At 42.7% G+C, this 23,481-nt stretch overlaps 2 protein-coding genes across 2 annotated transcripts in view; both read left to right on the top strand.

Moving 5' to 3' along the window:
* Positions 1-4,141: 4,141 nt before the first annotated feature.
* GPR61 (G protein-coupled receptor 61) lies at positions 4,142-5,497 on the top strand (the record flags this gene model as incomplete). Its single annotated transcript, XM_082834634.1, has 1 exon — positions 4,142-5,497. One exon carries the CDS (start codon positions 4,142-4,144, stop codon positions 5,495-5,497), a length of 1,356 nt encoding a protein of 451 aa, XP_082690760.1.
* A 4,217-nt stretch (positions 5,498-9,714) lies between these two features.
* Positions 9,715-23,481, top strand: part of GNAI3 (G protein subunit alpha i3) — a 38,061-nt gene continuing 24,294 nt past the window's right edge. The window contains exon 1 of the mRNA XM_082862728.1: positions 9,715-9,938. Coding sequence (XP_082718854.1) covers positions 9,821-9,938 — 118 coding nt within the window. The 5' untranslated portion in view covers positions 9,715-9,820. The remainder of the gene's footprint in view (positions 9,939-23,481) is intronic.

Here is a 23,481-nt window from a genome sequence, read left to right as displayed (position 1 = left end):
GGGGCACTGGTGCCTGGCTCCTGGCTGCAGAAGTGGCTCCAAGGGGCTGGGTGGGAAGCAGGAGGCCATTAGGACCCAGAAGCTCTCAGCGCATCCTGCTCTGCCGGCTGCCTCTCACTGATCACTGCAGTGGTTCAGGCTTCAGCAGCCTTGGAGAAGCATCAGCTGAGAGGAGCTATCACATGGGAGCCGGGAGCTGCTCAGCAAAGGTAGGAGTTGCCGACTAGGCCAGGAATGGGGGCCAGACCCAGGCCTGGTGGTGAATGCTGAGGTACTGTACAGAAGGGTACAGCCCATCCTACCTTACAGTGGGCAGATTTGTCAGGGGATGGGCCCCCAGGTATCCCGAAGGCAATATTGGGGTGTGGGTATCTCTGAAGCCTAGAGATGGGGATTGATCTGCTGCCAGCAGGAGTACCCACATCCTGCAGGCAGACAGGATTCCTCATCTATCTTGCTCTATGTCATAGAAATGGGTCCCCTTCATCCTAGGAATGAATCCTTTGGCATCCAGGCTGACGGGCAACTCTGTGTCCTGGGCGTCGGCAACTCTCCTAGGGAGAGGTGCTGTAGCCCCCTGAAAATATTTCCTGGCTTAGGAGGGGCACGCTCTTCTCTGAAGGGAGGCCAGTCTCGGGTCCTTGGGATGGAGGCTCTGCATCTAAGAAACAGGTGTATGTGAATCCCAACACCACTGTGGCCTTGGGCTGGGCACTTATGTACATCTTGCATCCTGAGACACGGCTGTTTGTAACTTGACCATACCCCTGCTAGAGGCCCAGACCCCAGATGCTCGGGTGGCAAAGCCTTCCAGGTACTGAGAAGTCCTAGAGGTGAGGGAAGGGTTGCTGGAAGGGAGCAGAGGGAGGACAAGAGTGTCCGAGAAGGCATGATGATATGAGCTAGGAATGGAGTGAGGCTCCCTGGGCTTCCCCTGTGAAACCGTTACCCACAGCCCTCTCAGGCTTTACCCTGGTCCATCAGTGAGGAAGTGCTGGGGAGCAGGTATATTGGCTCTTCTGTTAGGAGGTAAATGGGAATACTGGAATTTAGGGGTCAGTGCAGAGATACTGGCAAGGCTGAGAAGGTGAAAAGGAGAAATGTCCAATGCCTTCTTGCCTAGGGCTCCATCATGGCTGCACAGCACCCCTCCATCTCCACGTGGAAACCATGTCTGCTTCCCGCAGTCTGGGACCCTGGGTAAGCCCTGCTGGCAGACACTTGATGTCCATGCAGACATGGTGGGCCTTGACTCCTTTAGCTTCCAGGGCCTCAGAGTCACGTCTTCTGGGCCCCACTCCCAGGTAGAAGGAATGCGGGAGTCATGGCATAGAGAGTAAGGGGCAATGTTGCCTCCCCTGGTGTTTCGTTCCACATTTTTTTCTGGCAGATTGTCTTATGAGAAGGGTCTGCATTTCTGGGCCCTCTCTTCACCTTCTCTGGAGACCCAGTGGCTATGTGACATGTGCTGTCTCTTATCCCCGGGGAGAGGCACGTCTCTAGGTAGTTGTTCAAAGTTAGGGCTGCCTCAAGTCCAGGAGCCCGAGTTACTCGTTCCAGAAGACAGACCCCTGGCTGGCACACAACTGATGGACTGAGTGTTCTTGGAGTATGTCCTAGGGGGCAGAGATTCAACTGATCAATTTGAGTTTGATTCAGGTCACAAAATTGTACTGAGCACCTATCGTATGCATGGCATGCTGGAAGTTAAATTAGTGCAAGGTTGGTGGTAACGCCAAAAACCAAGGTGATTGTAAGGCTGTAGCAATGGAGGGGCAAGAGGACCCATCTGCCCCAAGTGGGCCCCTTTACTGCAGTCAGAGAAATGATGGGTTTTTAACTGAGCAGCCACCAGGCCCTCCATAGCCCGGGAACTCACTGAGCCATCAAATGTTGTCATATATGGGAACCTTAGAGGTTGTCCAGTTCAAACCTCCCATTTTACAGATTAGGAAACTGACCCAGGAAACTTCTGGCTTGTCTGCAGAAAGCCCATCAGACTTGGCATGTCCACAGTTTGCCTCTAATTTTGATACATTAGTACATTATGTTGAGGGAATCTGGACTTCAAGAATGGCATATGGAAATCAAAAAAAAAATTAAAATTATATCTGACCCTTGAACAATGTGGGGGTTAGTGGTGCTGACCCGTTGAGCAGTGGAAAATCCAGGTATAATCTATAGTTGGCCTTCCGTCTTGAATTCTTCTGAATCTGCAGTTCCACATCTGCAGATTCAACCTACTGCTGATGGGCTCCTGTAGTACTGCAGTATTTACTACTGAAAAAAATCTGCATGTAAATGGACTCCTACAATTCAAACTCATGTTATTCAAGGGTCAACTGTACATTGAGCAACTTATTTCAATTCTGTGCAAACTCAGCATGGATAATGAGACACGTAAAACAGCTTTGAGCAGGAGAAATGAGAGACACTGAACACTCAAGACTCCGCCCCTTGACAGTTTCTTCCAGTTTTCCTCTCTGCTTTATGCTCACCCACCTCCACCCCTCCATACCTCTTACACAGATGCCTACTCCTCCCTCCTTGTTCTGGGACTGTGGTAACAGTCCAGGAATAGGAGGGTTTTGGCCAGGGGTCCTGTGATGATCTGCTCCAATGACCCAAAATCCAGGGTCCTGGGAAGTGGGAGGTTAGGAGCAGCTCCTCTCCCACCTGTGGGGGAACAGTGACCTTGGGAAGTTAATGAGTGGGTGGAGAAGGGCAGCTTTCCTATGACTTACGCCCTTCTGGCTTTGGGAGCAGTGGAGTCCGGATGAGCTGAGCTCCCAGTTTCCCTCTACCTGGGATGTTTTGTTTTCACTGGTCCTTCTCAACACTCCCAAAGTGGCAGCTCTTTGTCTTGGGCATGGTGATGTCCAAGCACACCAATGCACAGTCCTTCCCCCTTTCAGGTAATCTCTGTCTAGTGGTGAGAGACATTTTTAGAGACGGTTCAAATTCAACAACTATTTACTGAATGTCTGTTATGTTGCAGCCACTGTGGAGGGCACCATCAAACACAGTATGGCACAGTGGGCTGGAGTACTGGCTCGGGAGCCAGGCCTCCTGGGTGCGTACCTGGACCTTGCTACTTACTAGCTGTGTGACCTTTGGTAAGTTACTTTATCTCTGCAAGCCCCAGTTTTATCGATTGCAAAATGGGGATAAGAATAACATCTACCTCATAGGGTTGCATAAGGATTAAACTGAGTTAATAGGGGCTTCCCTGTGGCGCAGTGGTTGAGAGTCCGCCTGCCAATGCAGGGGACACGGGTTCGTGCCCTGGTCCAGGAAGATCCCACATGCCGCGGAGTGGCTAGGCCGGTGAGCCATGGCCTCTGAGCCTGCGCATCCAAAGCCTGTGCTCCGCAACGGGAGAGGCCACAACAGTGAGAGGCCCGTGTACCGCAAAAAAAAAGAAAAAAGAGTTAATATACGTAGAGTGCTTAGAACAGGGCCTGGTATGTGGAAAGCACCGTAGACATGTTACTACTTATTATTAGCATTTTTATTAATAAATCCTGCAGCATCTTCCAAACAGTTGTGAAGTAGGTATTATTCCCTTCATTTTACAGATGCCTTTATGAGGAAACTGAAGTTCAGAAGAGTTAGTAGCTCCCAGACCTAGGACTGGAAACCTGATCTCGTGCTCCTTCTCCTCGACAGCTGCTGCCATTCTGAGGAGACAAGAAATCAGGAAATTTACATAAGGAACCTTAAAACTGGGCACTATCCCAGAGCTCAGCAGGACCCTGGGAAAGGGAGACAGAGGATTTAGAGTCCCTGGATAACAGTTCTTGAAAGGGGAGAAGGGTGTGGAGAAGAGAGGAGAGGAGCAGGAGACCACTCAGAAGACGGAGTGTTGAGTGGGTGAGGCTCCTGCATCTCTCACGCTCCTGCTTTCTTGCAGTCACCAAGGTGGACCCGGAGCTGCCTCCCGAGCCCTCATTCCCCGGCCTTGAGGGCTGGCAACAAGAGCCTGCCCGAGAGGCTCCAGCAGGAGGCGCTCTCTCCCCACCCCAACCCGCACACACAAAATTGGGAAGCCTGGGCCTGGGCTCGCCATCCCAGGGTCACTGGACTAGGATGGGGGATGGGCCTGTGACAGGAGGTGCCCTGGGTGTCCTCTTTCGGCCCCATGGAGTCCTCCCCCATCCCCCCATCATCAGGGAACTCTTCCACTCTGGGGAGGGTCCCTCAAACCCCAGGTCCCTCTACTGCCAGTGGCGTCCCGGAGGTAGGGCTGCGGGACGTGGCTTCAGAATCTGTGGCCCTCTTCTTCATGCTCCTGCTGGACTTGACCGCTGTGGCTGGCAATGCTGCTGTGATGGCTGTTATCGCCAAGACACCCGCCCTTCGAAAATTTGTCTTTGTCTTCCACCTCTGCCTGGTGGACCTGCTGGCTGCCCTGACCCTCATGCCCCTGGCCATGCTCTCCAGCTCCGCCCTCTTTGACCGTGACCTCTTTGGGGAGGTTGCCTGCCGCCTCTACTTATTCCTGAGCGTATGCTTTGTTAGCCTGGCCATTCTCTCGGTGTCGGCCATCAACGTGGAGCGCTACTATTATGTGGTCCACCCCATGCGCTACGAGGTGCGCATGACGCTGGGGCTGGTGGCCTCTGTTCTGGTGGGTGTGTGGGTAAAGGCCTTGGCCATGGCTTCTGTGCCGGTGTTGGGAAGGGTCTCCCTGGAGGACGGAGCTCCCCGTGTTCCCCCAGGCTGCTCACTCCAATGGAGCCACAGTGCCTACTGCCAGCTTTTTGTGGTGGTCTTTGCTGTCCTTTACTTCTTGTTGCCCCTGCTCCTCATCCTAGTGGTCTACTGCAGCATGTTCCGAGTAGCCCGAGTGGCTGCCATGCAGCACGGACCGCTGCCCACGTGGATGGAGAACCCCCGGCAACGCTCCGAGTCTCTCAGCAGCCGCTCCACCATGGTCACCAGCTCGGGGGCCCCCCAGACCACCCCGCACCGGACGTTTGGGGGAGGGAAGGCAGCAGTGGTCCTCCTGGCTGTAGGGGGACAGTTCCTGCTCTGTTGGTTGCCCTACTTTTCTTTTCACCTCTACGTCGCCCTCAGTGCTCAGCCCATTTTGACCGGGCAGGTCGAGAATGTGGTGACCTGGATTGGCTACTTCTGCTTCACTTCCAACCCTTTCTTCTACGGATGTCTCAATCGGCAGATCCGGGGGGAGCTGAGCAAGCAGTTTGTCTGCTTCTTCAAGCAGGCGCCGGAGGAGGAGCTGAGGCTGCCTAGCCGGGAGGGCTCCATTGAGGAGAACTTCCTGCAGTTTCTTCAGGGCACTGGCTGTCCCACGGAGTCCTGGGTTTCCCGACCTGTACCCAGCCCCAAGCAGGAGCCGCCTGCTGTTGACTTTCGAATCCCCGGCCAGATAGCTGAGGAGACCTCTGAGTTCCTGGAGCAACAACTCACCAGCGACATCATCGTGTCGGACAGCTACCTCCGTCCTGCCCCCTCACCACGACTGGAGTCCTGATGGGCTGCTGGACACTTGGAGGGAGATGGGGCTGGGGGCTGGTTAGGACCGCAAGGAACTCCTTGTGGGATCACCTTTTCCCAGCTAGCTGGGGCTGGGGGTCTCTGCACACAGCTTTCGCTTAGTGTTTTCTGGGTCAGGAACAGAGCCAACTGGATGGATATGCGGCAAAAGCCTTGGACATGGCTGTGAGCCTTGACAACTGGGGGAGGGAACCTGGTGAGATGGTGACGAGAATAAAGGGTCAAGAAGGTGAGATGATGCCTCTCAACCAATGAACTTTCCATGACTCAGGAAGCAGGGAAACTATAAGGGTAGGAGTTGGAAGATATAGGGCAGCAGACCAGGCTTGGAGTTATTCTGGGGACCCTTTAGGACCTTTCATTTTTCAGTGTAATTGTCCAGGGAAGAAATTGCACTCAAGCAAGGTAAGAAAATGACCCATGTCTTCTCATTTCCTTGCTAGGTTTAAAAACAACTAAATTACAGCCAAGTGTTTCCTTTGAGTTAATAGATTTTTTTTTTTCTAGTTTTAAACCTGAGGTTTCCTTAAAGTGAGAGGACCAGCTGGGTATATTCCTTTCTTGAGTTTGGCCAAGCAAGGGGAAATAGCAATCAGGGCACACAGAGTAGAATAGAGGAAAGCTGACTGCAGCTCTCTCTCTCCCACCCTCCAGGAACAGCCGTTCTGTTGTATTTTTCAGTTTCTCTTTTGGACATGGGAGATCAAGTTTGGGGCTTGATCTTAGCAGAGGCAAGAATAAAGCAGGATGGTTTTTCTCTTTGTCTTTTAGGATGAAGAAGTGGAAAGACTGGGGGTTGGATGGCTGAAGGTGGGGGTTAGCATTTGAATCGCTAAGGTGGTTGGATACAGAGAGGCCTGTAGTAACCCAGACCAATAATACTGTAAATCTTTTTTTTCCAGAGCTGGCCTCCCTGATCTCTCTCCTCATGGCAGTGACCCATCGCCAGCCCTCTGGACAATCGGGTACAAGAGACTAAGGTTGGGAATGGGAAAGGTGGGGTTTCCATGGTTCATTAAATGCCTCCCTACTCCCATTCATCGCTCTCAAAATTAGCTTCAGTGACAAAGACTTAAACTCTCTCCTATCTGCAGCCCTGAGTTGGAGAGGGGGCACGGGAGTTGGGCTCAGCTGTTCACTGATTGAGACTGTAGGAACTGTGTTGGGTGGTCTTGGTGGTGGTATATTCAAGGAAGGGGGAAAAATCGCAAACTGGACAGGACACCCATCTAGGACTACCCGTCCGTCCACTTCCCTCAATTCAATCAGGTCACATTAGAGAGTTGAGGCAGGACCACATGGTGGTGTGATCTGTATTTGAACAAATTCCTGGCTTGACTGAGCATCAAAGAGGAAGATGGCTTGGTGGGAGTGGGACAGTTTCCCCTCTGAACAGTTAATAAATAATTTTTATTATAAAAAGTTATGCTGATATCAACATTGACTCCTTCAGTTCAACTCAGTGCATGATAGTTGAATACCCTATTCTCTGGGACTCACACAGAGGATTTGGAGTCACTGCCTTCAAGGAGTTCACAGCCTAATTTGATCAGGTACCTTGTATTTTGACAGAGCATTTACATATGGTAAAGCACTATGGAATGTGTTAAGAGAAATATATTGAGGAATATGTTCATGGTTCTAACTTCTGAGAGTTCAGCCTATTGCAGCAAGATACCTATATGGAGGCTTCCTGCAGATTGAAAAGTCTGGGGGCTGTAGATGAAACTCTAGTTGAAGAAAATAATTTATTACATGAAACTGGGCAGCTTCTCCTCCTCAGATCTAGGAAATTTTCCAGGTTTCTGTCTTCCTACCACTAGACTTACTCTAGTCCAGTGCTTATTACATTGAGGAAATCCCTTAGATGATATATACATCGAGGAGAGTCTTTTGCGATTGAAATGCATGTTCTCCTCCTCTCTCTCCTCCTTCTAAAGATAAATTCATAAGGGAGGAATCTCATTCCTAGATAGGGGGAAAACTTCTTCCCAACACCACTGATGAGCTAGCCGACCCTAAACATTGCCAGCAGGTGGCAGTGTGAGTCCAGTGGAGCTAGGAAAGATGAGTGCAGGTGGGGAGGGGGAGGGGGGACACTAAACACTGCCTGGCAGCCATTTTGTTAACTTATTTTGCCTTTTGTTTGACTTTGCCCTCCAACTCTTCCTTCACATACATCAAAGGAGAAAATCTTAAGTACAAGAATATGGCAAATTCAGGCTGAAGTTTCCTGACACTGTGATCTCACTGGTGTTTATTACAGAATTTGACATATGCTGGTTCATTTGCCATTTATTTTTCCCAGAGTGGATCATGAAGGAAATACAATTTTCTCTTCTATTATGCTGAGAACTTTCCCAACAATTTGTCATGACCACCTTCCAGTGGTTTTCTAATCACCAGGATCACTTGGTAAAGTTCCATATGTAATTCTTAGCTGTGAAAGCCATTTCTGGACAAAATTTGACCTCTAAATCCACTGAAGAAATCAACAGGTTGAGAAAACCGTGCTCTCAAGTTATTTTTTTCCTGCACCCTGGTGGTGTTGGGGTAACTTTCAATCCTAGATGAAAATCTTCTGTTGTCAGGTCGCCCAGGTAACATATTATAGTAGCATGGTAGAAAAGGAGTGAATTTGGAGTCAGATCTACTTACTCACTGTGTGAACTTGGGAAAGATGCTTAATTTCTCTGAGCCTATCTCCTCATCTGTAAAAATGGGGATAATATTAACCTACCTCACAGGGTTGTTGTGAGGAATAAAAGAGATGACACATGGAAGCACCTAGCCATACCTGGCAAATAGGTACTCAATAAATATTGGTTTTTCTTCCCTTTCCTCTTGCCCTTTTTCCCCGTAAGTATTGATTATGGGAAAGCAGTCCCTTTTATTCTAATGGTCACTTGGAAAAGAGTAGGAGACTTCGAACTTTAAAGAACTGGCAATAATAAATTATGGTGGATGAGGCTGTTTAAGGTGGCTCTCAAGAAATTCCTCTAATGATCATCAATCACCATATAGACCTTTCTGTTTGGACCGTATATTCTAAGGTTTAGGTTCTATTGGGGAGATAATATTTAATCGTAGGGAAGGGTTTTGGGGGCTACAAGAGTTCCCCTCCCTAGAATATATGGTGAGAGTATTTGTGGGGCTATTTGGAAGTAAAGGTAATTTAGGGCTACTTTCACCGTAGTATCCAGGATTATGAGTAAAAAGGCTATCAGTCTGGGGCTTTTATAGGTGATTTATCAACTTTCAGGTGATGCTATGGCTGAGAGGCAAATTTTACCAGAACTTTCCTTTTCATGTGGTACAACAGGTAATTTTAATAGGAGATTCACAGGATGCACTGGTTTGTTTTAGGGTGTGGAACTTTGGTTGACTAAACCTGGTAGAAGTCCTAAGCCCTTAACGCAGGACGATATGTGAGCGCTAAAACTGGCTTATGTTGGGGAAAGACAGCATGGAAATTTTATGGAGAAACTACACTCTTACCTTTCAAGTAAAGTAAGATCCGTTAGCGATTTCAAGTGACCCTTTACCAACGTAGTGGCTGGGCAACTCTCTAGTTCACTGGGTACATTTTGAGAGCAGGAGGCGGTGGGCCAGAGGAGAGAGCAGAAAGGGATAGATAAAGTCCCAGGCATGGTTGGTCTTACTAATTTCGGATGTAGAGCGTGGCCAGGGCCCAGACTCTGTAATTCTCATCCTATAGACCTGGCTGAGACAACTCCGGCCGAGAAAGTGTTCTACACTTGGGCAGAGGCCCCGGATCTCCACAGCCAGAGTCCAACTGGGTTTTCTGGCCAGTGAGAAATTCCCAGCAGAGATTTCCGTGTGGGCTGCGGCCTTTTATTTGGGAATCCCCCCACGTCAATCTGAAGCCGCCTGTGTGACCTCGGGAGGGTGTCTTGAGCCGGAGAAGCCAGTCCCTGGTTTTTCCACACTTATCCAAATAAGGCAGCCGAAAAGGTGAAAGGGGACTAAGGTCGAGCGGCGCCCGGCGAGCTCGACAGGGCAGCCCTACACCACGGAACGACCGCTAGACCTGCTCGTTCCTCTCTTCGTTCTCCCGTTCCCGGTTGTTCCTCCTTTACCCTAGCCAGACAGGGCCGAGAAGTAACGGCCGCGGGCGTTGCCGGAAGTGTCGTAAAACGCCGGATATCCGGTTTCTCTGGGCGCTCAGGGAGCTGACGGAGAGGGCCACCGCCCAACAGTAGACGCTGTCTCCGCCGGCTCAGCCGCGGTCTCCGGTGTGTGAGTGAGCCCGGGCCTGGTCCCCTCTCCCTCCGCCGCCATGGGCTGCACTTTGAGCGCCGAAGACAAGGCGGCGGTGGAGCGAAGCAAGATGATCGACCGCAACTTGCGGGAGGACGGGGAGAAAGCGGCCAAAGAAGTGAAGCTGCTGCTACTCGGTGAGGGGCTGGGGGCGGGGCTGGCGGGGTGTTCCCGAGGGCCCAGGCACTTAGGAGTCCTGGGCGGGGGGTCAGGCCGGGCCGGAGGAGAGGACCCCAAAGGATCTGGAGGGCGTGACGGACGTGGGGCGGGGTGTGGGGGGTTGGTGGCTGAGGCCGGAGGGCGTGATGAGGGGGTGGGGTTTTGGGGTGGTAGGAATTAGGCTGGAGAGAGGGTGTGCCTCCATGCTGGAATTGGGTTCAGCGAAGAGAGCTTGGAAGTGTGGTCCAGTAGGACATTGAGACTGTATTAGGAATATGGGAAAAGCTCATAAAGGAAGAGCTGATGTTAGGGAAGGTTTTGCAAGGGAGGGGTTGGAGTGAGTTGGTAGCGAGGACGGGAGAATGTGTTGGGCTTGTATAATGGCTTGTGAGTTTGGAGCGTGGTGGTATTTTATGACAGGTTAGAGTTAGGAGGCTTGAATAATTAATATAAATAGAGAGGGGGGGCAGGGACAGAGTGGTCACATAGGACCTTGTCATTTATTAGAGAGTGGGCATTTTGAACTATCGGTAAGGTGGAGGAACTCTGGGTTATCCAGGAGCAGGAAGATGTGTGGTTGAGATAAATGACAAGTTCTCAGGTGTAAAGGAAAAGAGTTTGGGTGCAGAAGCTGTGTGTACTTATCCACCTTTTTCTATTATTTTTACTCTCTTAAGGTTTTATAACTCCTTGTTTTTATAAAGTGGGAGGTTGTGTGAGCTGAGGAGATTTAAGGACTTGCTGGTTTGAGGTTTGTGGCATAAGATGTGATGATAATAGATTACACAGTGGGAGTTGCTGAATAGTTGCTAGGGATGATGTGCAGTGGGACTGCAGTTATCTTAGGATAAGATAAATATTGGACATATTTACTGTAAAAGGTGTGACAATGACAGATTTCTGGTGAGCTGTTCTTTTTTTTTTTTTAATATTGGCTTCAGGAATTACTTTTAGTTTACCTGACATTTGTTTTAAGTAGCTTTTATGTACAGTCAGATGCATTTTACTCAGCATGGTTAGTTTTAGAATTTTTGAGAGACTGGTTTCTAGAGGCTCAGTAAATCACATAAAGTACCCTGGCATCAGCTTACCAAAAGATCAAGCCACATTTCTTCACCTTTAGTATTTTCTAGGGATCTGTCAGGGAAGACTAAATAAGAGTAATGGTTTCTGTAAGCAATAGAACTTTACTTTTTAAAACAAGTGATTTTGGGGAAAAAGAAGTTGCTTCAGGAGAAGTGCCAAATTTTTATGGTGTAAAGCTCCAGAGGACACAATGCACCGCCATAACCCAGGGTTTATTTTGTACTCCAGGGTGTTCTGGGTGGCCACGCTAGTCTTTTCATATTAACATGTTTGATGGTTTGTAGATTGTAGAAGCCCTGGTAACAGCTTTTTGGATAAAGAGGGAAAGTTATGCATTGGAGCTTGAGCTTTCAGTTTGAATACCCGATCTTACAGAACATATGAAATAAAATTGAAATTCCAGACTGCCACTCTCCGTATAACAGTATCATTTGTGAATGAGCGTGGTCCCTGGTACATAGTAGGTGCTTCTTAAATATATACTGTTAACCAGCACGTGCCAGCTAATGTTGGACATTGCTCCTTGGGGCCTTTTAGATGTTTGATATAAACCATAATACGCAAGGCATTAGCATTGTCTCGATTGATTAGTTATGAAAGTAAAGGTGTATTTTCATCTTCTGTGGTTATTTTGATTTACATTCATCATTAGAGATCCCCTCAGGACATTAGCCTATTGTGATACAGGACTTTATAAATAGTGCATTTAATTAAAAACAAAATTAAACACATGATCACTTAGGGAACTTCAAAAGCAGTAAGTAAAAACATTTGCTTTTACTTTTCATCAATTTCATTGTTTTAAGTAAGATTTTTTTATATTCTTGAGCAAGTTAAATCAACAAATTCAAATAGGTGGCAGAGAGAGATGTTCTTGCTTGAACCATAACATAACACACTTATGAAATTAAAGTTATTTTCCTTGCTATTTCTGTAAGCAAAATACACCCATCACTGTATACAAATAATTTTCTTTTTGCTGTCGAATACCTCCTTTGATGTACATGCAAGTCATTTTTACCTCATTACTGTAAAACTATCAAACTTGGTCTAAGTTGAGATCTATTTACTTACTTTTGGGTTTCCTGGCACATAATAGGTGTTCTTTAAATATTACTGTATTTCCTTCCTTGCGGGGATGTAATTTAGCATAGTGATTAACAACATGGGCTCTGAAGTCAGACAGTTTCAAATTCTAATTTCCAATTACCAACTATAACCTTGGAAAGTTGTTTACTCAATTTCTCTCTGCCTCAGTTTCCTCATCTTTAAAATGGAGAAAACAGAGGTACTTCATAGGATTGCTCTGAGGATTAAATATGATTATAATGTGAAATAGAACACAGTCTGGCACAAATATTAGTGTAATGAATATTAGCCACCATTGTTATTATTATATCAAAATGAATGTTACAGATTAAAGGTACCATAGAAATTCAGATTAGTTAAGGAAGAGTGCAGTATTATAATTCTTTGGTTACCTTTGGTTTAAATTTCTTTTAGATGTGTTATTGAGAAGCTCTTGATATACCAAATTAGTGTTTAATCATAATATTCTACAGAAAAACAAAATTATGTTATGCAGGGCTTCCTAACCAGAGTGTAGTGCATAGGAAGGCATACAGTGTGCTGTTTGCAAATGTTTTATGGTTTTGAAATTTTAAATCATTTTTATGATTTTTAAATCATATTATGATTAACTTTTCAAAATTTTACAGCAGTTGGAATGATATTTGAACATTTTTGATATGATTCCATCAGTAAAGTCTGAATTTGGCAATTGAAAATATTTGATTTGGAAGGTTTATACCAATTAGTATTTAATATCATCTGTAATATTTTGTATTTTATTTTTCATGTCATAATTTTATAATATTAAGAAAATATGTATTATTTTCACCAAGTCCCTCCAGCTTACCTCAGTAAGCTTTACAAGTATTACCATTTTCAGTGCGACATTATGTGACCAAAGTTGGGAATCACTGGGATAATGCATAAGAGTACTGCTTTTGGAGTCTCATAAAACTGAATTCAATTCCCACCTCCATTTACTAGCTGTGACACCCAGAGCATGTAACTTAAACATATGAGTCTTAATTTTCACATATATAAAGTGGGGATGTGATGCTTATTTCAGAAGATCAAATGAGATAATGTATGTGAAATACTTAGCAGATAAATATTCACTAAGTGGTGACTTCTGTCATTACAATGATGTTTGGAAAACTTATCATTTTAGCTACTTTTTTCAAGGGTGTTTCAGACAGATATTTGATTATTTTTCAAATATTAATGTACCCTTTTCAAAGATCTTCAAGGAATTTTAATATAACTGTTTTGTGGTAAGAGGAATTAAACATTATCATTTAGTTTTGTAAGTTATTGAATGATCTACTCCTATGCTATCTCTGTCTATCCATTTCTTGATAGTTCCCCTTAGCAGATCTTGAGAAAACATTGTTATACAAAATGAAGTTAATGCTTTGTTCTTTAGGATTTTGCTGGTAGTGGTATGGCAAAGATTAAGTTGCGGGCTTCCCTGGTGGCGCAGTGGTTGAGAGTCCGCCTGCCGATGCAGGGGACACGGGTTCGTGCCCCGGTCTGGGAGGATCCCACGTGCTGCGGAGCAGCTGGGTCCATGAACCATGGCTGCTGAGCCTGCGCGTCCAGAGCCTGTGCTCCGCAGCGGGAGAGGCCACATTAGTGAGAGGCCTGCATACCGCAAAAAAAAAAAAAATTAAGTTGCATGCAGAGAATTGGAATCATCTAATTCACTTAAACCCTATATTTTATATTTGATTATTTACATTTAAATATCTGCATGTTACTGGCTGAATATGCTTGTTATTGAAAATCAGACTGTCCTTTGATAAATATGCTATTATATTGTCATAAGATGATATCCTTTCTTTATAATGTTTGGTATTTATTTGGCTTGAGATTCCTGGACAGTTATTAGATTTCTTGTGGGGATGCATCTCGTGCCTGGGCAAAAGAAACTGGCATAAAAAACAGAAATTCACAGTGCAAAAATAGGTTTGTTTCTTATAAGCACTTATTATTCTTTGTGTCTTTTATTTGCATTCATCACTTCTGCAGTCTGAAAGTGTGGTATCCTTTTCAGGAATTATAGTATTGTAATCTTGCCTGAGTATGCTAATTATGTAGTAAGTACAGGGATGACCATAGAGTTGGGTGCTTAGTACTTAGTAGATTTGACAGGACATGTAACTCTTTAATCAGGGCTGCAACTGTGTTTCTTTAAAAATTTTAGCCTATTGAATGTATTTGCACTATTACAAAAAGTCTTTTAGTTTTGGAGCAGTGGTCTCTGATAAAAGTAGTTTGTTCTTTTAGAGAAGTTAGGTAGAACCTCAACTTTATCCCTCCCCCGTGGTGCTGAGCTGCTTCATCCTCTAGTTGCTTGGAAATGAAAAGGGAGTGGTTGAGTCTCTACAGATATTTCCTCTTTTTTTCTGAACCCTGTCTCTTCTTTCACAGTTTTTTCCACATCATGCCTTTAGAAAAAAACAACCTGGGGTGTGTGTACCCCTTAGTGCTTCAGAAGATCCATGAACTTTCTAAAATTTTTAGCGAAATTTGTGGTTACATGTGTTTTTCTGGAGAGAAGAGCCATATTTTTCATCAAGTTCTTCTTCCATGGTACTGCCTAACCTCCTTAAAGTCCTTCATCTTTGGACCAGGAAAATCAGTAGCTAGGCAAAAATGGAACATTCAGAATGAAAAAGAAAAAACCTAGACGTTGTGAAAAGTCTTTTACGTCTTTTCTCTAAAAGTTTTTTCCTTGGAATTTTTGAGAAAACTGTTTTCTGTACTTGAGATGGCTCCTCTTTCTCCAGTTCCCCCAGTGACGCTTGCCTCAAGTCAATATATCCAGTACAGAACTTGCCTCCCCTCCTCACTTCTCTACCCCAAATCCACCTGTTGTGAACTTTTCTGTTACGGCATTGTCATTCTCAAAATCATCTACACTGAAAACTGAACTCGTTTTTTTAACTCCTGGCTTGCTCTCATCCATATAACCAGTCAGTTGCCAAGTGCTATGACTCAGTTGTTACCAGATTTTTGTATTTCATGGGCCAGTAAAATTAATTTTTTTGTTGTTGACTTAGGATTCTGACATTTTATTTTTCTTAGTAAATACATTTAAAAAATATCCCAAGGTCCATCTATTATTTCTATTTTAGTTCCCTTTCCTCCATGAAACCTTTTTGATGTTCTGAATTGGATATGATCTGTCCCTCTTTTTGAAACCTCATAGTACTGTTTATGCTTACTGTTTACCATATATTATGGTTATTTGTATACTTAGCAGCTCCTCACTATATATGGTCCTTGAGGGCCAAGAGAACTAGGTATTTCTTTCTTTTCTTTTTTTTTTTTTTTTTTTTGCGGTACGCGGACCTCTCACTGTTGTGGCCTCTCCCGTTGCGGAGCACAGGCACCGGACGTGCAGGCTCAGCGGCCATGGCTCACGGGCCCAGCCGCTCCGTGGCATGTGGTGTCTTCCCGGACCAAGCACGAATCCGTGTCCCCTGCATCGGCAGGCGGACTCTCAACCACTGCGCCACCAGGGAAGGCCAGAACTAGGTATTTCTTATCTTTATATCTGCTGCAGCACCTAAGATAATGCTGAGGTGTTTTGCCTGAAAGGAATAGAAATTCATACTTCTTCCAGTCAAGGAAGGCTTTGTTGAAAGGACACAGTAGGCACCTTCATAGGCATCAGACAAGGATAGATAAGAAATGCAATACAACCAGGTTGCATGCACATGGAATGTAATACATGTCCCCTCCCCCCATTTCTCCTAGAGTAGACTGGTCACTTGCTCTGCTTTGTTGGTAAGTCACCTCTTCAGAACAGCTTTTTCTGTTCACGGGACTTCTTTGCCCCTACTCCCCTTACCCCAGTCTTCAACTTTGACTTACTCTCATACCTCTGGCTCTCACACTGCCTAACCTGGTAGTTCAGGCACTTCATGTCATCTGACTCAGGTTCCCAGGATTCGCATTCCAGGTTCCTGGGAAAGAATATCAGATTGGCCCATCCTTGTCAGGTACCTACCGCAGTCTAGTCTTCTGTGGTGGGAATATGGCAGGGCTGTGGGGTATCATGAGTTTCATAAGGCTGACCCTTTCAGGGACTAGGTGGGTCAAGTTCTCAATTTAAAAGGCATGGCTAGAAAGTTAATGTTTAATAGATGACAGTGCCTACCACCTAGTAGACACTCACTGAATATAAGTTGAAAATAATGGAATGAGATGGAAATATTGAAGAACTAAACATATCATTGCTTTAGTTTTTCTTTAATTCACAAGAGCATGCCTGCTAATTCTCAACATTAAGTTGTCATTTTGTATGGTTGGGAGATGTAATTAAATTCAACTTGAGGTAGGTGCAGGATTTTAAACTCCCATTATCAATGCATCCAACTCAGAATAGTTAATGTTACCTGATTTTAATTACCTTCGATTTTAATTCAGGAATTAATTTTCTTAAATGCATATAATCAGTTCAGGGTCTATGTTTCATTGTCCCTGCTTTTTTCCGGTTAATTTTCCCCCCTATTATTTTTATGAGCACCAGAAAATTGTCCAGAGCTAAGGGAAGAGGTAAAATGGACCATTTTGCTCCTTGTTAATAACGTTGCTTAGAGGTTTTTGTTAGGGAGTAGGTAAAAACATTTGGCAAAGAGATTGCTCATAGCTTTTAGTTATCCATGCTGTGTCTTCTCCTGTTTAGTTTAGTTTTGTTTTATTGCGGGGTGGGGCTTGTCGGGGGAAATGGGGAGGAAGAGATGTTTTAAGTATTCAAGAGCTAGAATATTAGCAGTAAAGACCAAAAAATTTAAACGTGGGTCTCATAAGAATTGTCTAGAGCAGTGGACACTAAATTTGTTCAGATTACTGAAATTTGTTTTAAAATTTGTTTTGTAGTCAACAGAATACAGTAGACTAGCACTAATAAAATCCATCTATTTGAACTAGTAACTCAATTCAGAAATAGGAGATACCATGTAATGTAGGGCAAAGAGCAGAGACTGAAAACTGGGAGAGCAGTCCTAATTTCTGAGCTTCATTTTCCTTTTTCTGTACAATGAGGTCTGACCTCAGGGGTCCCTTGTCTGTGAAGTTAATATTATCAACTAGATGGAATATTTTAGCAAGTTATAAAGCGGGCTATTTTTGTGTTATTTCTCTTGTTCTTGAGTTTGATTGAAAGTAGTTTAACTTAATAAACCTGTTTAGGAAGATAGTTAAAAACTGAAGTTAAAAACCTGAAAGACATAAATTCACAAAGTACCCTTATGTAAATGTTCAAGAGAATATAAAGAAGTTCTTCTAGTATTTGATTTCTCCACCAATTTTAATGATCTTCACTTTGGTACAATTCTTTATCAGTGCTGAGCAAGTTAGAGTTATCTTTAGGCCTTTATCTATCCAGGCTATCCTTTTACCTCCTTGGTAATCATGTATATCGTTTCTGTAATTCAGGCTGCTTGAACTGAATAACATTGTGTTAGGATCACTGTTTAATTGTTCTAGTTTTGGTGCAATGCTGTATGTAAATGAAATATACTGTTTTCGATGTTTTGCTATTAGGTGGTAACAGAAATGAACATATCTGGTAAGAACCAAGCAAACAAAAGATACCAAAAAGACCAAATTTGTTTGACTTGTACCTGAATAATGGCCTAGGTGATCTTAGAAACAATTTTCAGGAGGGTATAGTTTTTTTTTTTTCTTCTTCTTCTTTTTTCTTTTTGGCTGAGCCGCATGGCTTGCAGGATCTTAGTTCCCCAACCAGGGATTGAACCCAGGCCCTCGGCAGTGAAAGCACGGAGTCCTAACCACTGGACCACCAGGGAATTCCCGGATATAGTCTTTAGACATGAATTTCCTTTGATTTCTAAGTTAGACTTGGAAGATACTTAAAATTTAAGACTGTTAAGGATTAGCTGAGATGTTATTGTATACATTGTTCCATTACTATTTTGCTGCTATAGTCATCAGTCTAATTTTCGAATGGGTAAATGTTTTAACATTCCTACAAAAGTCTTAGTTTTTTGGATAATGTTAGTATTTTACATCTCAAAAAGTTTTTGTCGCTTAACTTAAAAGTAGATCGTATTCTAAATTTTTTCTAGCTGCTCATGTAAATCTACAGCTGGCATGTCAGGCATCTCTCACCAGGATTAAAATATGCACTATTTGTATATTTAAATTGTTCTTGTATCTCCTGCTTTTATTCATGTGGCCTGCTGTTAACACTTATTACACTGGTGATTTAGGGACCATTTAAATCAGACCTCTTTAAAATTGGCCAGGTAGCTGGATTCTTGTCATATTGTAATTAATCTTCCTGTAGTGGTTGATTGTGCAACCTATTTACACTTGGTCAGATACTCAAAATTTCCTTTATTCTTTCAAGTTGGATTTGAAAACTAAAATAGTATTCCATTGAATTCTAAGAACTAACGAAAAGGTTACATTGTATTTGGATTTCTGTTTTAGCCATGTATTGATATCCCTAGTTTTTATGTTTTTATTTAATGGATAGTGTTGTATATTATGATATGATCTTGGAACTTACCAGTATGATTTTAGAATCATTAAGTTTAAAATATTTTAAAATCAGTTGAGAAACAGCAAAACTCCTCTTTAGTCACTGCTCTTGAGCTAATGTGGAAGTGAATTTTGCCCACGACTTTGGAAGTTATATTTTACAAATTACTATAAATTATAGAAGGATTGTTTTAGAATGAGATACCTTTAATAGAACATTTCCCCCTCTATCTCCTGCAGTTAGAACATGGGAATCATTAACTTCAAAACAGGGCTCTGTTTGAAGTAATGATATAAATACTATAATGATTTATGTAGATAATGTAGTTCTGATGTATGGGATATGATAGCACAGTCTTAACTTTTCTATGCAGGTTATTTCACTATTGAGTTATTTATTTCCGAAAATAAAAATTGAACTACCTCAGTTTAATGATGTAAATCTTTTCACTATTTTGCAATATTAATAAATCCTGACATGTTTTGGTTCATTTCAGATTATTAAAAATAATTTCCTTCCTTTCTCTACTTCTAAGAAGAGAAGTATATTTCTTATTCTTTTATTTTTGTTATTATGGTTGCAATTAAAATCCACATTCATGTTCTCATTGATATTTGTAGTTCTTTCAACTTTTTCTAGACTACTTAAAAGTTTTTTAGTAAGCTTTTTGTTTTGGAATAATTTTAGATTTGTAGGAAAGCCGCAAAAATAATGTATGGAGTTCCTGTATACTGTTCACCTGATTTCCCTTAGTGTTGATGTGTTACATAGCTGTGGTGTATTTGTCAGTACTAAGAGATTAATATTGGTGCATTAACGTTAACTAAATTTCACACTTTATTTGAATTTCAGCAGTTTTTCCATTAATGTTCTTTTTCTGCTCCGGGATCTAATCCAGGACACTGCATTGCATTTAGTCAAAGCCACTTTTTATTAAGCTTTTTGGTTTTCAGTGTTCAGAAGGAGGCTCATTTATTGACTTATTTATGATTAGGTATCTCTGGTTGTCTTATATGTACACAGGTCCTTTCCTAGCCTGGAAGTATAAATGAGAAATAGACAAAACTTTTAAGCAGTTCAATTGTGGAGATATACAAGTAAACAATGGTAATGGAATGTGGTTACAGAAAGAGTAGCTAGTTTTGGAAGGAGGAAGAGAAGGAAGAGACATATCAGGGAAGTCCTCCCAGAGGAGGTGACATTTGAGATGGACCTCGAGGGATAAATAGGAACTCTTAAGGCAGAGACTGGAGAGAAGCACATCCAGACAGAGGGAATAGTATGTACAAAGACTCAGAAATATGAGTGAGCAAATAGATTTGCCCTGGAATAAAGGGTTGGCACGGGAGGAGTGTAGGAGGTAAGGCTGGAAAGGTTTGCAGTGGATTTGGAGAGTATTGATTTGAATTTTTAGTAGCTGTATTTTTAAAAAGCCACATTTTATGATAGATAGATAAAGATAAATATAGATATAATGTGGGGAAGCCATCTAGAGACTTTGCTTTCTCCTCCCTCTTATTACCTGCCTTTTTTGCCATTCCACTACCATTTGCCATTCCAAATTCCATTTGGGTTTTGACTTACAACATTGGTGAGCATTTATATGGTAAAGGAAATTGAAATTGTAGGCATCCTTGGGAATGTGGAACTGAATTTGAATTGAAACTGAGTTGAAATTGTAGGCAACTGAATTTATAATATTTTGTTATTGGTGAATTTTTAAAGTTGGTATTAATTTACATTCAATTAAATAGGCATGTAGAAAAGTGCTGTATGCTGCTGTCAATGTTTGAGACTTAGATGGGGATATGATTTTAATATTTTTAAATGTAAAAATTTGATGAATGGATTTAACATTGCAGTTAACTTTGTAGGACATCTCCACTACATATGAATTATTTGTGTGGGTTAAATGTATATTTTACATTTTTATCTCACAAAATTTCGAGGCAGAGCTAGTAAGAAATGTACCTATTCAAAAATAGTTTTCAGTCAGGTCATATGTACATCCCATAATTTAGCATTAGCACCATAGTGACATTTTGTTGCTCTGCTTTCAAAGAAGTGAAGGGAAAGTTACCAGAAGCCAAAATTAGAACATTGCGGGAGCCAGAGAATGATCCCGCTTCTTGCTCGCAAGTGATTGATCCCTTAAGCATTCTTTCTATATTCCACAAAAGTGAGGAAGAAACCCCTCTTCTCCCTCTAAATTGGCCAGTTGCCCAAAGAGAACACATGATCCTTAGCAACACTCGAGTTACCTTGTTCATATTCTCAAGTGAAAAGATTTTGAGGAGAGCTACTTGGCTGAGTGAGCTGCCTCTTTTTTTTTTTCCTGTTTAATCAAACCAACATTTTCCTTAGGTGATTTATGAATGTTAAAATGGCTATTAGCTTTCTACTTTATGGTTTATAAGGCTTGTAAAATGATAGGATCATGTCCATGAAAGATGTGAAACTGAATAAATGACGCACTACTGTGTAAGCCGGACATATTTTGGTTGTTAGGGAGTTAAAAAAATTTCTCCCCCTCCCTTATTGCATATTCACCTTCTGGAAATACTTAATGAAAAAGTAATTGATATTGGGGAGGAACACATAGGTGACTTCAGAGATAACTGGTAATGTTTAATTTTTTATATTGGGTGATAGGTACATAGATGTTTGTTTTGTCACACACATGTCATAAATATCCCTTTTTGTATTCAGTATTTAATTGAAACAACTTAAAAAGTTTTAAAGGCTGAAAAAGGGGTAATTGATTCTAATTAATTTAAAGCCAGTTCCATTCAAGGTGGTTTTCCTTTTTGTTTTGTTTGGTTACAAGGAATAGAAAACTCACTCAAACTAGCTCAAAGACTTGGAGAGGGGAATTATTGTTAGAATAGAGATAGATTTTATGAGAATGAGGAAGACCTGAAGAATCAGGCCGCAGAAACTGAGGCAGCTCTGGCGTTGGCCAGGCTATTTTCTCTGCCTTTCTTCTGTTTCCTTCTCATTGTCTTCATTATTCACTATTTCTGCCTCTTTTTACTTTCTTGTCTTTACTTGTTCTCCTTGGTCTCTTCCTCTCTTTTTTGTCTCCTTGGTCTCTTTCCTCACTCATTTTCTATCTCTTCTTTTGTATGGATTCTCTTCTCTCATGACATCTCTAAGTCTCTCTGTGCCTTTGTCTATTCTGTTTTCTCTCCAGATCAACTTCCTCTGAATTCTTTCCTTTATGGTATTGATGTGCATGAAGCCCTATAATGGTAACCTAGGTTTTCACACATAGTGACTTTGTAGTTTAGGATGACTTTTTCTGTATCTTCCAGTACAGATTCCTCAGAAAATCTGGCTGGTCTTACTCATCTTTCGGAGCTAGATCAGGGTGTAGGCCCTCTGTCCGCCTGTACTGGGTGACTCCTGTGTCAGGTATTTACTCATTATCCAGCCACAGAGAGGGGCATGGCCCAGATCCTGTAGGCCACCCACCCTGCAAATGAAATAGGGATTTCTCCAGAAGAGGTTATGGGCAGTCAGATACTCTAATATATCAATTAAGTTTTATCAAAAATTTCTTAATGCATTTTAAGCCTCTTTGGTGATTGGTATGTGATTGCTTCCTAGAAAAATCTTTTTCAGAGAAGAGACCCATTATCTTTGTCCCAGTCACAACTCATTGCTATCTTTTATTAAGATATTCATTCATTCACTGAACAAATATTTAATGAGCACTCACAATGTTTCTTGCACTCCTTCAGGTATTAGGATACAGAGTGGGCAGGACAGATTCATAGCAGTTAATTTCACTGAAACGGATGGTGGGCACAAGGGAGCTGGGACTGGGTTTTGAGAGTAAGGTTTAGAGGGGAATAGGGAGAACAGGAGGCTTGTGAATGAGTCCAAATTTATTGTCAAGTATAGTTGTGAGATGAGAGTTGAAGGCATAACCAGGAATGGGTGTGGGGCTGACTAAAGATAGCAGAGTCATGGAAATCTTCTGTTTCTGTTAACTGCCTATATCAAAAATTCCATCTCTTGCAATTGGCGTTTGCGAAATGTAATTAGGCAACCACTGGATCTCATAGAAACTCAAGCCATTCATTCCACAGTTATTAATGTGTCTACTCTGTCCTAGACTGTGCTCTAGATTGCGGGTAGAGGCACAAAAAGAAGGCACTATTTTGTGCTTTCGAGGAGTGTGCTTTTGAGCTTAGGACTAGTGGAATACTAAACAGGCACCAACCCAAATAATTAAAATAATTTGACCAAGTATTAGTGTTGTGGTGTTTGATATTAACCTGTAGGATCAGGTTGAATCTGGTCAGAGTCACCTTGAGGGAGAATTACATAGATGTGGAAGGGTTTTCAGGTTGTACCAAAAAGAGTTTCGTTACCATTTTAATCAAAATCAAGAAAACCCGTTAGCAGTTTATGAGATTAGGAGCTGGAAAGAGAGACCAAAAAAAAGTTTATTTTTGAGTAGCCAGAGCTGGCTAGAGATAAAATGAGGTAAGGTGACTGGGAAGGACAGTTTGGGACTTGATTTTGGAAATTAACCTCTGGGACTGATGCTGAAAGGGAATAATCTGTGCCAGCCAACAGAGCGGGAGTATTAATTGTGTTCAGAGGGAATGGGGAGGCTTCAGCAAAGATTGAAGTTCGAGTTGAATAGCATTTTCAAAAATGTTTAAATGCAGAGGCTTGGCATGCTTAGAGGGACAGTGGGCTGGGTGAAAAAATTATTCTGTTATTTTAGGTTAAGGAAACTTGCTAATTTCAAAAGAAAAATATATCTAACTTCTCCCATGAGACCATAAATTCCTAAACTTATTTGTATTTGAAGTCTCATTGTCTAGCAATGC

The sequence above is a fragment of the Leucopleurus acutus genome (genome assembly GCF_964270905.1).
Source record: "Leucopleurus acutus genome assembly, chromosome: 2".
NCBI classification, from domain to species: domain Eukaryota; kingdom Metazoa; phylum Chordata; class Mammalia; order Artiodactyla; family Delphinidae; genus Leucopleurus; species Leucopleurus acutus.
The sequence above is the reverse complement of the archived record's forward strand: the minus strand, read 5'-3'. Positions and strand labels throughout refer to the sequence as shown.